At 41.5% G+C, this 15,892-nt stretch overlaps 2 protein-coding genes across 2 annotated transcripts in view; one reads left to right on the top strand and one right to left on the bottom strand.

Annotated features, from left to right (window-relative positions):
- The window catches only part of LOC125309945 (dystrophin-related protein 2-like), a 33,440-nt gene extending 25,483 nt beyond the window's left edge, over positions 1 to 7,957 (top strand). Inside the window, exons 14-24 of the mRNA XM_048267070.1 lie at positions 71 to 228; positions 1,276 to 1,442; positions 1,790 to 1,901; positions 2,107 to 2,243; positions 2,662 to 2,727; positions 4,296 to 4,343; positions 5,172 to 5,297; positions 5,502 to 5,766; positions 6,270 to 6,396; positions 6,715 to 6,798; positions 7,519 to 7,957. Coding sequence (XP_048123027.1) covers positions 71 to 228; positions 1,276 to 1,442; positions 1,790 to 1,901; positions 2,107 to 2,243; positions 2,662 to 2,727; positions 4,296 to 4,343; positions 5,172 to 5,297; positions 5,502 to 5,766; positions 6,270 to 6,396; positions 6,715 to 6,798; positions 7,519 to 7,538 — 1,310 coding nt within the window. The 3' untranslated portion in view covers positions 7,539 to 7,957. The remainder of the gene's footprint in view (positions 1 to 70; positions 229 to 1,275; positions 1,443 to 1,789; positions 1,902 to 2,106; positions 2,244 to 2,661; positions 2,728 to 4,295; positions 4,344 to 5,171; positions 5,298 to 5,501; positions 5,767 to 6,269; positions 6,397 to 6,714; positions 6,799 to 7,518) is intronic.
- Positions 7,958 to 9,012: 1,055 nt separating this feature from the next.
- LOC125291198 lies at positions 9,013 to 12,753 on the bottom strand. Its single transcript, XM_048237822.1, has 7 exons — positions 11,942 to 12,753; positions 11,738 to 11,818; positions 11,001 to 11,087; positions 10,794 to 10,874; positions 10,422 to 10,499; positions 10,210 to 10,295; positions 9,013 to 9,157 (listed from the first exon to the last, which is right to left on the bottom strand). Exons 1-7 carry the CDS (start codon positions 12,441 to 12,443, stop codon positions 9,122 to 9,124), a joined length of 951 nt encoding a protein of 316 aa, XP_048093779.1. The 5' UTR covers positions 12,444 to 12,753; the 3' UTR covers positions 9,013 to 9,121.
- Between the last annotated feature and the right edge of the window lie 3,139 nt (positions 12,754 to 15,892).

The following is a 15,892-nucleotide window of genomic DNA, read 5'->3' as shown; positions in this document are numbered from 1 at the left end:
ATAACTTTAAGTCAGTATACCTGTATGACGTGGTCATCTTTAACCCCAGCGTGGCCCCACTGTGCTCCAGACCTGTTCCAGCAGGTGTGTGGTGGGGACGGGCGCAGTGATGGTGCTCACCTGGCGGCACTCCTGACCGAGCTTATGCTGATCCCGCGGCAGCTGGGAGAAGTGGCAGCGTTTGGTGGGAGCAACGTGGAACCTAGCGTGGCCAGCTGCTTCCGTATGGTGAGAGAGAACAACTGTGTGTGTGTGGGGGGGGGGTTGTATGTTATGTGCAGGACACACGCGCACACACACACACACACACACACAAACACGAGAGAGAGAACAACTTTTTTCTAAGTGGTTCTGGAACAGATGCATGTGTGAAATCATATGAGGAATGCCCTCTTCCAGACATTATGTTCCACACTGCCACCTAGTGTGTGGAACTGCAACGATTTAGAAGGAATGCCGGAGTCACAGCACTCTGGCAGCCTGTCATATCTTAAGTGTCCTGCTGTGACTGGGTCAAGCCAAGGTTTCAGGCATAAATCTGCCTATGACGTTAATAGCAAAACTAGAGGTCAAAAGAAATGTTCTTGTAAATAAAGGACTTCTTGGGATCTCTTGAGTAAAGCAGTTGAGATTGCTTTCTTTCTATCATATGATGAAAGCTTTGAAGAGGAAGAGTACTCCCCTTTGACAGTTGCAGTCCATTAAAGTGGCATAATTATAGCAGAATGATTCACTAATAAATGGCTTAGTGTCACTATTGAGGTGTCCATCACATGACAGGCCAGCTTTGGTCTTGCCTTAGTCAGCTGTCAGACCAGAAAAATATCCTGATTACGTTGGTAAGAAGAGAGAGAGAGAGAGTGTGTGTGTGTGTGTGTGTGTGTGTGTGTGTGTGTGTTTTTTGTGTCTGTGTTAGTGTGTGTGTGTGTGTGTGGGGGGGGTGTGGGGGGTGGTGGTGGGGGGGGGGTAAGCATTAAAGCAAATGATAGAGCATGTGCCAATTGACTGATTGTATGAAATATTTGCATGGCAAAGATGTCTTTGAAAAGATGAAAGTTTGCAAGTTGATGCAAATGTTGGTGGTGTTTGTGTGTCTTAGCTGTACGGTCCCTTATTATGATAATCTTCACTCTCTGCATATGCATATGCATACTCAGACTTGTGTTATAAGTTCTAAGAAACACTGGACCTCCTGTGAAATGGATCACACTGAAGAATTACACCAAAATATCACATGCCCTGAAATTGGATGATAAATGATGGGTCTCTCTGCAGGTCCCAGGCAAGCCGTCGGTGGGGCTGTCGGACTTCCTGGAGTGGATGGGGCTGGAGCCACAGTCTGTGGTCTGGTTGCCTCTGCTGCAGCGCGTGGCCCAGGCTGAGATCACGCAGCACCAGGCCCGATGCTACGTCTGCAAGCAGAGCCCCATACAGGGATTCAGGTGTGTGTGTGTGTGTGTGTGTGTGTGTGTGTGTGTGTGTGTGTGTGTGTGTCACTGTGAGTCAGAGCCAAACACCAGGAACTAGACGGCTCCATCATTAAGATGCACAGTGTTTGTCTCTAACTTTGTAGCTATTTAGGCTAAGCTGCTCAGAGTCATCAGAGATTGTCACTTGGACTAAGTAAGAGATATGTGATAAAACAAAAATCTAGTGTAATATACAGTATATACAAGTGAAAACACCTATATGGTCTGTTATGAGATGAACATTTATGAATAATGTTATTAGATGGACTGCAGTGTTTGGAATGCTGTGTGTGTGTGTGTGTGTGTGTGTGTGTCCATAGGTACCGCAGCCTAAAGCAGTTTAATGTGGACATCTGCCAGTCCTGCTTCCTGTCTGGCCGGGCACTCAAGGGCAAGACTCCGCATTATCCAATCATTGAGTACTACGCTCCTGTAAGATTCTGCATAAGCCAATCATAGGGCAGTACACAACTGTGAAATCACATTACATGAAACGTGAAAGTACATCTACAATACAATAAAATGCAATAGTATTTTTAGCATCATCTATATCTAGTCAGAGAGCATAATATGTGCATGAGCCAAACAGAAAGCATCTAAACTCCAGTGTGTGTTGCCATCCTGTGTGGTCACTCAGAGCACATCGGGAGAGAAGATGCGGGACTTTGCAGAGACTCTGAAGAACAAGTTTCGGTCGAAGCAGTACTTCAGCAGACACCCACAGCGAGGATACCTCCCCGTGCAGTCCTCTTTGGGGTCAGAGAGGGAAAGCACGTAAGACACACAAATGCACACACATACATACACACACACACACACACACACACACACACACACACACATTACGCCTTTATTTGAGTCCACAATTTAAAATAAATACACAGATATTTGGTATGAGTTTACTCTGTAGGTACACACATACATAGACAGAGAGAAAGTCACCCCATACAAGCAATAACTGGGTGTGCTGGTGCTGTCCATGGTGCTGAAGCGGGGGTACAGTTACTGTATATCAGAGATGGTTAAAGCGGAGCTAGTAATCAAGGATCTTTGGTTATATCTCCCAGGTGTAGATGCTTTCACTCAGATTTATGTTCTTCAGTAAGCTTTGTATATGGGAATGTATATTAGATGTATCTCCACACCTTTAAACCCACTCTGTCTGTGTCTACTTCTTTTTGTTTCTCTCCAGACCCATGTCTTCCCCAAAGCTCCCTCATGCAGACACACACTCCAGAATTGAGCACTTTGCCAGCAGGTTGGTTTGAAGCCTCTTCTCCCCGTCCCACAGTTCAATGTTACTGTCTATCTCATGTAACACTCAGCCTGGGTCCTGTCATAAAGCATGCCTCAGCTGGCACACAAGCTGTGAAAATGATCTGAAGGCACACGCAGAGTCGGACTGGACGCAATAGAAGGCGACAGGAGGTTAGAGCAAGCGGTGCCCCACTGAGCGCTCTGCGTGGACCTCACCCCCACCGCCACCGCTGTCTGACCAGCGGGCACAGCGGGCACGCCAGCTCAGATCAGTGTCCGGCAGAGCGGCACCAGCCTGGGGACTGGCACAGACACAGAGAGAGTCACTGCCACTCACCCATGGCTAAAGTAGGGGTGGGCATCTGAAGAGTCGGTTAGACAGTGAGAGTGCTTTTATTTTCTGTCTGTGAGAGCCATATAGACTGAGGAATGGCTGCTGTTCACTGGTGTTGGTGAGCCTCTTATGATGTATGTACTGTACATAGCTGTGGGCATCTAGAAAAGCCTACACAAGTGGAGCTGTGACTTCATTAATATTAATGCAGCCTTTTGCCTTTATGTCACCCATTAGTTTAGCACCCATTAGTTTAGCCAATAGCTCCCTCATAGCTTAATTAACTTAAATATGCTTTAACTTAATGAGGTACATTTATTAATTTCATAATGATAATTAACATGTCATTCTGACCCATTGTGACCGCTTTCTGGTATAAGACTGAAAATACTTACACTCAAAAGGGATAACATACTAAAGACATATATGGGTTTGAGTTAGCATCAAACATTCTGAGGTGATATTCTCCTGAATATTATGCGAGTGAGTTGTCTATTACTCCTCCTTGGACATCACAGGACTATATTTGTACTGTACTGTACTCCCTCTTTCACTAATGTTAGGACTAGCAATGTCTTTGGCACCATGATTAACGTATACAGTTAGGAACAAAAGTATTCATACCCCTGGCAAATATTGATTTATTGTTGATTTTCTCTTGACCAATATGTTTGTGAAAGATGAAAACGCTTCTGTTTTTGATTCCTTTATGTTTGTACCCCATTGTCTTACAACCTTTTGTAGCCCTTTTGGCAGTGTAATTTTCAGTCAGAACAAACATATTGGTCAAGAGAAAAATCACATTAACATTAAATCAATATTTGCTGAGGGTATGAATAATTTTGTTTCTAACTGTGTATATATATATATATATATATATATATATATATATATATATATATATATATATATATATATGAATATTGGGTTTTTCTATGCCTTTAATTAGATAGGACAGTGGGGAGAGTGACAGGAAGCAAGTAGGACAGATGGGGTGGGATCACGTAATGCCCTGGGTCGGACTCGAACCTGAATATGGTACGGACACTCTAATCAGTTGCTCCACAGCCCCCCCCACCAATAATGTAATCTTGTTCTTCGCATTGAAGTTGAGCCATATCTTCTCTTGCTCTCTTCATGTACTGTATATTTGAACAGTTATTAAACATGTTTGACATGACAGTGAGGAGCATGGTGTTTCCACTGAGTGTTTTCTCCCATTCGCTCTCCTTCAGGCTGGCTCAGATGGAAAACCAAAACTGCTCTTTCTTCAACCACAGCCTGTGAGTACAGAGTACAAATGTCACTTTACCCATTCCTATCAAAGCAAGTAGCTACCCCACCAACAACACTGTAATCAGCATTGTCTGATTTTTTACTTAACGTCAACAACCCATGAATTTTAGTCTTAGGCAATTGCATGTAGTGTGTATATGTTAAGTAGACAATGAATTAAACGTCACATTAAACACCTGTTAATTACCTGCATTATTTGCCATGGTTAGCATGTCAGAAACATCCACATTGGTAAAAATTGACTGTTGTAGTGTTAATTACTGGCTTAAATGAATGCTAAATGAGGGGAATGATATTGTGAAGTGTATGTGTGATATGGAATAGCCTGCTCTTTTATACACATTGTTGAGAGTGTGAGAGATCAGAGGAGTCTGTTGTATGCAGCTGTGTTTTATTACGTCCGATCAAGCACATCAGTCAGATCAAAACATGTCACTGCAGGCCCTTCAGTCATTCTGGCATGCCTTAAAATATGCCTCATGTTTTAATTCTATTTATGTAAGCAATTTCCCCATAGCCCTGAAACTAAACAACAACAAAAAACAGAATGCCATACAATTATAATCCAGGGTATGATTTTCCCTCTCCAAAATGTCTGCTACATTAGATGCCTCCTCTGGTAAACAAAGGATACAGTGATAAAATACTGATTATATCCTGAGTCTGATTGGAGGGTTTTTCCTCTGCTATGTAATTTTCATTCTCTGCTGTGTTTCTAGAGCTGCTTTTACATCAGATTATAAACTCTATTAATTCTATGTGTTATTGTATTCCATCACCCCTGGACTGATTCTGAGTGTCCGTATGCCCCTCAGTGATGAGGACCAGTACCCACTGGGCTCCGGGTCAGAGATGGAGCATCCCCACCTCCTCGGCTACACCAGCAGGGAGACCCACGAGGAGCTCCAACAAACCCTCGCCATCTTGGAGGACCAAAACAGGTGATGAGACACTCCAGGATTCTTTTCTGTGCTAGAACCAATTTGTAATTTCATTATGTCAAAGTCTTGACCCACAAAGCAAGGAAAATAAATGGGTCAGGTAATAAAATGTGTAGTATTACAGCTGCTACTGCTCTGTTGCCACATGCAGTGGCACTTATCTACCAGATGTAGAGTGTTTGATTAAAGCTGCTGTTCCCTTAGAATCCTGCAGAGGGAGTACCGGCGCCTCAGATGGCAGCATGCCGAGGCTGCCCAGGCAGCTCGTCACGTTGGCGGAGGTGAGAGCTCGTCGGGGTCAGGAGGATCCCCTGGAGGGTCGTCTGGGGGTCAGGATGAGATGCTGCTGGCCGAGGCGAGGGTCCTGAGGCAGCACAGGGGCCGACTGGAGACACGCATGCAGATCCTGGAGGAGCACAACCAGCAGCTGGAGTCTCAGCTGCACAGACTCAGGACACTACTGCTCAAGGTAGGCCACTGGGGGGCGCTCTCAGTTAGGAAGGGAATGCAGACAAGTAAAACTTTTAGATAAAAACAACAGCTCGGACAAACATCTATAGACATGGAAGACAAACTAATCATTTCACCAGAGTTTTAAGAAGAAACCTGATTTTTTAAATATATATATATGGAGAAGTAATGCCTGCCGCTGAAGGGGGATCTCTGGAGAACAAGATGAACCAAACTGAATCAAAACTAAAGCTAGGCTTATTCTCAAAAATAACGTTATTGATTAAAAGTTAAAGAAACTTTTTTTCTATTGAGAAGTTATATCTGAGAATTATATACTGTAGAATGATTTTTCTGTGTGTGAATGGCATAATGAACTGCTTTCTCGTTAGTAAATGAGCAGGGTCCTGAGGTGGGGCTAACAGAGACTAATGTATGACTGATGCGCACCATGAGTGGATCCAAATTACTTTATTGTATTGTACTACTGGCTCTGACTCTGAGAGTCTCTCTCCCCCAAAGCCCAGGGACGACTCAGAGGACAGTGTGTCGTCAGGCAGCCAGTCGGCACTTCAGTCCCCCTCACTCAGGAGAGAGCGTCTGGGAACACAGCCAAGCAAAGGCACCTCCGCTGGAGGGACGCTGGCAGGTACAGTAGAGTAGAGGGAAGCAGACATGCATGCACAATATTATGATGATGAGTGTGTGTGTGTGTGTGTGTGTGAGAGAGAGAGAGAGAGAGAGAGAATGTTTGTGAACAAGAGAAAGATACAAATTGTGTGTGTGTGTGTGTCATTTTCTCATGCAACTTTAATACTGTCATCTACGAATGCCTATCCTTCAACCATACACTCTATTTGTACAGTATATTTTTTGGGGAAAGTAGTATGCCTCTGTTATGCTATTAAACCTGATAAATGCTCTGGTGAATTGGCCATGTTTTGCCCTTTGGAATGATTGTCCACAGACTATGAACAACAGCAGACAGACACGACTTACAACCTGGAGCAGGTGATCGAACAGCTGCGCACTGTCTTCCCATCTGAGAGTGGTGAGTGGTACCCAGGGAGGGAATGAATGAGTGAGATCAAGAGAGAGAGGTGTGGGGAGAGTGTTTACAGTAATAAGGGGATTGTATTGTCTGCATTCATGATCTAAAGAATGTTAGTGTCAACAAGAACTCTGGCTGAGAGATAATGGGCCCTACTGTACCAAGACATTGTATTTGGTAAATCAGATAGACAGCAGACAGCTGGGACACTTACATCCACCTTCACACTGGTCTCAAAGAAAACTTTGAGATCAGTGTCACCTTCATACATTTTTAATACTGAAGACTCACCTGGGTCTAAAAGGCATACTATGCAGGTTTAGGTATTTTTGGCGAGTTTAGAGCTCCCTGGCGCACTCTTGGAAGTTGCATGGCTGGTTTTCTCGGTAGGGACTCGCTACGTCTATGCTGTATAGCTATGTTAGGTGAACGATTTGCCTATTACAAGTTCGTTTACCATCAAATTGGCTTCATAAAGGTGAAAATCTTGCATAGTGTGCCTTTAAGAAGTAATTTCTGATAACATAATGCGAATAGTGAGCTGCCTACTTTATGCTATTCATTAAAAAGAAAAGAGAGTACCCAGACATTATTATATGATACACTGGAGCCAATACACTCTAACACAGGTGATAGCATGGTTCCATGAATTTATTATGTAATACATCTACTAAAGCTAGATGTTCTAATTCTAAATTTCTTCATTGGGACCCCGATCAGGCTCCCCAACACCCCTATGAAGAGGCTGGAGGCCTTTGTGAAGCCAAGAGGGGAGACTCTTCTTCATGTATAGCCTCAGCATACCACACACCAGAGGAGAGATGGGGCTGGGAATCTACAGGGGAACTCGGAGGAAATGTCAACACACACATACTGATGTCCATAATTTGATGTGCAGATCAACAGCCAAAAAGGAAATGATATACATCAATAATTAATCATTTCGGAAAATTAGTGATTAAGTGCTAATGTGATTCAACTATTTGACAAGACGATCACACTATGCCAACTCTGTAAGCTACAAAGACTAACACACACACACACACACACACAGGTTTTTGTATTTGTTTTTTAATGGAGTTGAGGTCTGTGTATTGGTACTGAATGAATGAACACTGAACCCATGGAGCAAAAACAGTGGCCCATTGTGTAAACCATGTGGGACATTTATGAATACATCTTTTGGTAACATAAACAAAGCACAACAGCATTCTATCATTGTCAGTGTATTCTTTGTGAAATGTTTTCTTCATTTCATTTTCTTACTCAGAAATCAGTGTTAATGTAGTGTAAAGCATCTTTAAAGGATCTTCTGAGTGTTTAATCATTTTAAAATCTAAGACATGATTTGTGGCCAATCTGTTCTGTTGGGACTACATGGACACAGGGGTTCTAAGGTTTGGACAAGGTTAGTATTAGGCTACCTGTTTTAAACAGACATCTCATCACAGACTCTGATTTGGTCACCAGCTTTTCCCCAACTTATCTGTTTATCTCTATTCAGTATCAAGCTGGCCGCAGACACTCCCTCACTGACTGATGTCACGTTAATCTTAAAGTAATCACACCTACTGCTATTTTGATGACTAGTTTTGCTGCTGTACTATTAAGGGACAGGCCTATTATGAGTTCTGTCCGTCTTAGGTGGTATGCTGTAATATTAGTAATACAGTATATCGGTTATCGTATCGGTATTGGCCACAACAAACCAATAAATATCAGTTATTGTTATCGGCCCCAAAATTCCATATCGGTGCATCTCTATTAAAAAGTCTAGAAAAGTTTACACAGTGCAGTCACAGTGTAATAGGCCTATGATTATAACAATATTTAAGTGGAACTGATAACATAAAAACCTTGTAGCTTTATAGAAGTTCAAATGTATTGACTTTGATAATAATTCTGGGAAATGATAGTCCTGAAATGGCCTTAGAAACTCTTAAATTGAACTCCTTGAAACCTGCAGAAGCCCTGCAGATAAGACACATTTGTACCCAGTGGACCAAAAAAGTAAGTAAGTAAGGTGATGGGCTCCTAGTTTGATTCTGAGAGAGTCTGTTCTGTGTGTGTTGTGCTTGGAAACGTTGCGTTGATTACTCTGCTAATCACAGAATCTCTTTCTCTCTCACTCACTCAGGCACACATACACACATGCACACTCAAACCCACACCAAGACAGCTTCATCCAGTAAAGTATGCAATATATTTATTTGATGTAGAATACCAATGAAATGCTCAGTTGAAGGGCAGCTGAACAGTTTAAGAATAGTAGCTGACTAGCTGAACCATTTCTTGGCTGTCCACAGTAATTTAGGATGGAGTCCTATATAGATTTGGAAGGGCCTTCTTCCAGGATCCTCTGTGGAAAAACCATCAGGATATAGGTTGTATCAATTCATTGCTGATCAGAATCAGAGTTGTTTTACTTTAGTCCGTACTCAAGTTCTAGAAATCTAGACGCACCCTAGCGGCAGCAAATTTAATTTGCTGTCTGGGCTAGTCTAGCAACTCTCAATTGGCTTGCGAGCTGGAAAAATTCAACTTTGATAGGGCCAATCACATTGTGTATAGAGTCGTTAGGTGGGCTTAACATAATGATTGATGGCAGAGTTGAAACGGTTCGGCCTGAATTCCCTGCTACTTGAAAACAAAGAAGATGGATGTTACTGTTGGCAAACAGCATGACACGAGTTAAGTTTTTTTTTAAGTTAGCAAAAGTTTCCTACTAGCCAACTAGCTCCGCTGGAGGGAAAACACATGGGACTCATGAGTTGTAGCGCTATCCTATTGCGTGCAGAGGGAATTTGAAAGACAACCGATTATCCCGCCCCTCGGACTGAGTACTGCAAACGGTGAGTCCCTAGACCCTACATTTTAATGTGGGTTTGGCTCGTCAGGCTAGTCTGATTCTGGTGAGGTTGTTGTATGGGCAGGAATAGTGTATGTCTCAATTCAAGCTACTTTGTTTTATTTCCCATTTGCAGAGCCAGGACTGTGTCTGAACAGTATGTTGGGAGCACAGTACACACACAGAATGGAGTGTTAGAGATGCAGCTCACTGAATTTGACGGCGTAATAGATGATCAGAGTCACAGACTGCACCTTTAATGTATTCCTCCTCAATTTGAATAGTGTGCTGATTTATAATTAAAATAAAAATATCACACTCAAGACAGGCAGTACACATTCACCCATTTTTGTCAATGTCACTATTAATGTCAATTTATTTATTAAGCATATTTTAAAACAACAGCTGCAGTTAACCAAAGTGCTGTACAATCAAAAGCAAGATAGACCTACAGTATACAATGAAGATCTCCTTTGAAAATTGACATTTAGTTAGGATTAAGCTTACTCCCCGTATGGGAAACTGGCCCTATTAATTATAACAACTATAAGTGTTTAACTTACAGTACATGATGGGCATTTTTCAGACAACAGGACCATCTTGTTGGGCCATGTTCTGCCACATATCTGGCCATTAGCCACAACCCAGCCTGTTACAAAAAGTTTGACAAATGTTATCTCTGGCATGAAATAGCAGTTAATGGTCTATGCCATTCCCATAAAAAGTGAACGGTGGGCACAAGTTAACAGTTTTAGGTTTATGATATTTGTCTTACTTGCTGGTTCATCAGGGTAAAAATCTTGTTCATCAGCCTGAAGCTCCTCTCCAGCCTGAGTGACAAGGAGCCCTTCAACTGTGACAACAACAATGACACACTCAAGTCAAACAAGTTGTACCATTCAACATTCACCCATTTGTTCAATGTCACAATTAATGTCAGTTTATTTGTAAAGCACATTTATAAACAACAGCAGCTGTTCAAAGTGCTGTATGACCAAAAACAAGATGGATTGAACATAGTCCTATACAATGAAGATTTCCAGTGAAAATCGTTTTTTAGACTAGGTCTAAGGTTACTCCCTGTACTCGAAACTGGCCCTATGAATTCTGACAACTAAATTGTATCTTCAAAGGAACTTTAACTTACAGTTCATGAAGGGCATTGTGTAGATGACAGGGCCATCTTGGGCCATTTTCTGCCACATCTGAGCATTAGCCACAACCCAGTCTGTTAGAGAAGGTTTGAAAAAGGTTAACTGTGGGCATGAATTAGCAGTTATATCTACTCTATTCCCATACAAAGTTAACTGGGCATGAATCAGTAGTTTGAAGTCTATGCTATTTGCGGTCTTACTTGCTGGTTCATCAGGCTGAACATCCTCTCCGGCTTGGGTGTCAAGGGACCTTTCAGCTGGGACAGGGTAACTGGAGCCCTGGTCAGCTGTGACAAAAACAATAAAACACTCAAGTCAACAGGCAACACCATTCAACATTCAGCATTTTTTGTCAATGTCACTGTTAATTTCAATTTATTTGTAAATCACATTTAAAAGCAGCAGTTTATTAAAGGGGCTCTAAGCGATGCTGGGTAATGTCACTTCTGTTGACTTTCAAACAAAACATCAGTAGCTACTTCATCCCCCTCCCTCCCATGCTGCTCCCGTTCAATTGAAACTCTCCTAAACATGCATCTCTTCTGTGATTTGCTGGAACAGTTTGTTATGTTTTTATGGGCTAGGTTTGCCCAGGTTGTTTTTGTTGCTGGAGCCTGGGCTGTCCACAGAGATCGCGTTTGTTTACAGTGATTTCAGGACACAGACAGCTAGTTGGTTAGGTGATGTTTGCAGTAAGTGACATAAAATGTTTTAGCCTAAAAAACTTGTGGCATCGCTTAGAGCACCTTTAAAGTGCTGTACGATCAAAAGACAAGGTGGAATGAACACAGTCTATTGCAAATGAAGATATCCATTAAAAATGGGCATTTAGTCTAGGTTTAGACTAAATCTGTGTATGGAAAACTGGCCCTATAAATTGTAGCAACTTTAAATTGTCACTACAAATGTACTCATAATTCCTAAAATCTTTACTTACAGTTCATGATGGGAATGTTGCAGACAACAGGACCATCTTGGGCCATTTTCTGCCACATCTCGCCATTAGCAACAACCCAGCCTTTTAGAAACAGTTTGAAAAAGGTTAACTGTGGGCGTGACTTAGCAGTTTATAGTCTATAATATTTCCATAAAAAGACAACTATGGGCATGAATTATCAGTGTTAGGTATTTGCAGTCTTACTTGCTTGTTCGTCAGGCTGAAGATCCTCTCCAGCCTCAGTGTCCTCGATGTTTGCGTTCTCACTAGCTGGTTCTCCAGGCTGGAGATCCTCTCTGGCCTTAGAGTCCACCCTGTTAGTTTGATCCAGGGTTTTTTCTCTCCATTCTCTCTGGAACACCCAGTATGGCTTGCGCTGCTCTTGAAAAGCCTGCAGGGAAGCCTTCATTCTGTCCTGGAGTTTTCCAGGAGCTCCATCTTCCTCCTGCCTCCTTCCCTGAGCAGTGTCCATGTTAGCAGGTGTGACTTTAGCCGCGTGCTTTGGCTTATACACTTTGGTGTTCATCCCAGAATTCAGTACCGGTGACTTCTTCCCTTTTCTCCCTTTCTCCATGGCCGAGTTTCGACTGATCCTATCGTTTTTGGTCCTCTGTCTTGTTCTCCTTTGTCTGATCCGGTCTCGAATGGTGGCTAAGCAGACTCTTATGGCTTCCATGAAGCAACCGTGCTCTCCCCTCTCCTCCATCTTCAGCAACTGAAATTGGCCTCAGCTTGGTCTAAAGGTACCAAAGGTATCAAATTGCCAGCAGAAAGCTCTCTCAGTGTTATCTCTGGTGTAGCCAGGTCAAACTGATTGAGTGTTCTACCTCAGTATTCTACTTTGCACAGTAAGAATGTTCCAAGATTCCAATAGGCACATTCTAGAACTCCACTTGTATTGATTTAAATCCACTGATAGAATCTCCCATACTGAACCAGAGTCATGTAGAAGATGCAAAGTGGCTCCAGTGCAGTTCTGTGCAACTCCAATGGCTCCATTGCAGCTATGGCTCTGTGTTTACAGTAACAGAAGGTTTTGCATGAATAATAATAATACAAAAAACTGTCCTTTACCCTGGAGCGATTACAGTTCTGTGTTCCCAAAACATGTGTATAAACACCACCTCCACCTCCATGTCTTGAAAATGCATGTGTATCTTGCATTGCATGTGTATCCTTTTATTTACTTTTACTTAGTAGTCACTTTTGTATATAGTTATAGCAAAGATTCTAGAGCGCTACGCTTAAAGATTTTTGGTAATAGTTATAGTATTTTGCAGATGCTTTTGTCCAAAGCAATTTACAGAATATGAACATTACAATAGTTACAGTAAAATGAAGTTATCAAAAAAGTTGAAAAAGTCTATTTTAAGCATATTAGTAATAATAACAACTAGATGTAACGCATAGTGGTACAAAATATGACCGCCGCTCTGTCCTGCACATTATCTCTGTAAAAATAAATAAAATGAAATAAATAAAAACTAAAAATAAATCACGCCAAATGCAAAATAAATTTGTCTCCATCTCCTACTCCATCCCCTACTCTTGCAACTTTTGTGTATGTAAAAGAGTGTGTGGTGTGTGTGTGTATGTTCGCTTGTGAGTGTGTAGTGTGTGTGTGTGTGTGTGTGTGGGGGGTGATGGTGTGTGTGTGTGAATGAATGCGTGCGTGTGTGTCTGTGGTTGTGTGTTTATATGTGTGCATGTGGGTGTGCGTGCGTGTATGCATGTGTGTCTTTATGTGTGTGTGTGTTTGCATGTGAGTGTGTGAGTGTGAGTGTGTGCGTTCCTGTGTGCGTATGCATGCGTGCATATGTATGTGTGTGCCTGCATGTAGGTGCCTGTGTTTTTATGCGTGTGTCTTTATGTGAGTGTGTGTGTTCCTGTGTGTGTGTATGCATGCGTGCATGTGTGTGTGTGTGTCTGTGTGTGGGTGCCTGTGTTTTTATGTGTGTGCATGCATGCGTGTGTGTGTGTGCATGCGTGTGTGTGTGTGAGAGTATGTGTGTGACTATGTGTGTTTGGGGTCAGGGAATGTCTGGTTGTCTTGTAGCATTCTTTGTCTTCTTCATTGTTTCAAAGACTATGTGCGCATGTGCATCTGTGTCTGTGCGTGTGTGTTTGTGTGTGCGCATTTATGTACACATAAATTAATTTATTGTATGGCCCCCAAAGAACGTAATTCCATGAAATTTGGCAAGCACTCAGAGGGTGTCATAAGGATCATACACTTCAAATTTCATACAGTTTTGAACACGTCAGTCAAAGATTAGATTAGATTTAACTTTTTTGTCATTGTGCAGAGTACAAGCACAGAGATAACAAAATGTGGTTGAGGTGAGAACAGTCTTTGATGGGCACCTTACGCAAGCATCGCTTGCCCTGGATGGCCTCAATGGAGGGGAGTGAGGAACCGAAGATGCGTTGGGCAGTTTTCGCCACCCTCTGCAGTGCTTTCCGGTCGGAGGCAGAGCAGTTGCCATACCATAATGTCACACAGTTGGTGAGGATGCTCTCGATGGTGCAGCGGTAGTTCACCAGGATCTAAGGAGACAGGTGGACCTTCTTTAGTCTCCTCAGTAAGAAGAGATGCTGGTGAGCCTTCTTGATCAGGGTAGAGGTGACGAGGGTCCAAGAGAGGTCCTCAGAGATGATGAGGATCATAATCAGAATTAGAATCATTTTATTGCCAAGTTTTTTCCTTTTCCACACGAAAAAGAAAAGACAAGGAATTTGATCAAATTTATGTTTTGAAAGTGTTAATTTGACTGTCTATTTTCAGGAAACAAGTCGATTATTAGCAATAGAAACATAATATCTGCAAAATAAATAACCAATTACCTCACTATAAAATGAGAAAAATGCTTTGAAATGATGCCTACACACGCTTGCATTGAATGCAGTGCTGGAGACGCAGCTCGTTCACTTTACATGGGCTTACGCCATCCGTTGTTAAACTTTTTACTTTTACTCCAGTACATTTTGAGGCCAAATATCTTACTTTTTACTCCACTACATTTTGTGACAGCTGAAGTACAGCTGAAGTTCCTTTTGGAAAAAAGACTGCCCAAATACATGTGTACTTACATGTATATTTTCTATTAAGCAAGCTAGGCTTTACATAATGGTGCTGTCTAACCTATGTTATAGTCATATCCACTATTTACTGTACCTTGTTGACCCCTTTTTACAATATTGATGTTACCATAACTAGCCTCTTGACGCCATCGAGCAAATGATAGACAATGATAGACAATCTGACACTATTAAACACAAAAGGGAACATCTTGATTTGGTCCCAAAGTGTAATTCATTCAACAAAGAAAAATGTGGTTACTTTGAAGTATCTAAGATAAGATATCACATTAGTTTGTTTTTAGTTCTTTCTACATACAACAATTATTAGCTGATTTTGTCCTTGAATGGAGGAGAAAGGCTCAATGAATGCCTATGTCTGTGCTGAATCATTTCAACAATAGTAAATGCAACTGTATTAGTCAACTTACTTTTTACTTTTACTTTTATTTTAGTTTTTATGTATTTTTACTTTTATTTTAGTTAGTTTTTATCTCTTTTAATTGTAATACTTTATCCTATTATTGTGCTTCTGTGGTGTCTTAATGTGTTTCTTATCTTGCTGTACAGCACTTTGGGAACCTTGTGTTTGTTTAAAATGTGCTATATAAATAAAGTGGATTGGATTGGATTGGCTAGTCAGAATACATTTCAGGACTTTTACTTTTGATACTTAAGTAAATTTGAAGGCAAGTACTTTTGTACTTCCCCTCAAGTGGAAATGTAAAAGGAGGACTTTTACTTTTACTGGAGTAACATTTGTTCCTGAATTTCTTTGGATCTCAGCATGTCTAGCTTTTGAGGATCTTTTGGTCTACTTCACTTTGTCATGCAGGTCCTATTTAAGTGATTTCTTGATTGAGAACAGGTGGGCAAACACTTCTACACAGGACCATGTAGGTTTAGATTTTTTCCACCTTAATAATAAAAACCTCCATTTAATAAATTTAATTAATTTTGTGTTTACTTGTGTTATCTTTTATCTTTGTCTTATATTTAAAATTGTTTGATGATCTGAAACATTTAGGTGTGACAAACATGCAAAAAAATAAGAACTCAGGAAGGGGGCAATCACAC

The sequence above is a fragment of the Alosa alosa genome, chromosome 2 (genome assembly GCF_017589495.1).
Source record: "Alosa alosa isolate M-15738 ecotype Scorff River chromosome 2, AALO_Geno_1.1, whole genome shotgun sequence".
In the NCBI taxonomy this organism is placed as follows: domain Eukaryota; kingdom Metazoa; phylum Chordata; class Actinopteri; order Clupeiformes; family Clupeidae; genus Alosa; species Alosa alosa.
This window is presented reverse-complemented; position numbering and strand designations above follow the sequence as displayed.

Excerpts from the sequence above, each read along its gene's own strand:
- LOC125291198 (XM_048237822.1), bottom strand. The coding sequence starts at position 12,443 with ATGGAGGAGAGGGGAGAGCACGGTTGCTTCATGGAAGCCATAAGAGTC. Across the intron at positions 11,819-11,941 it reads TCAGCCTGACGAACAAGCAA|GCTGGGTTGTTGCTAATGGC; the intron begins GTAAGACTGCAA and ends TGTTTCTAAAAG. Across the intron at positions 10,875-11,000 it reads TCAGCCTGATGAACCAGCAA|ACTGGGTTGTGGCTAATGCT; the intron begins GTAAGACCGCAA and ends CTTCTCTAACAG.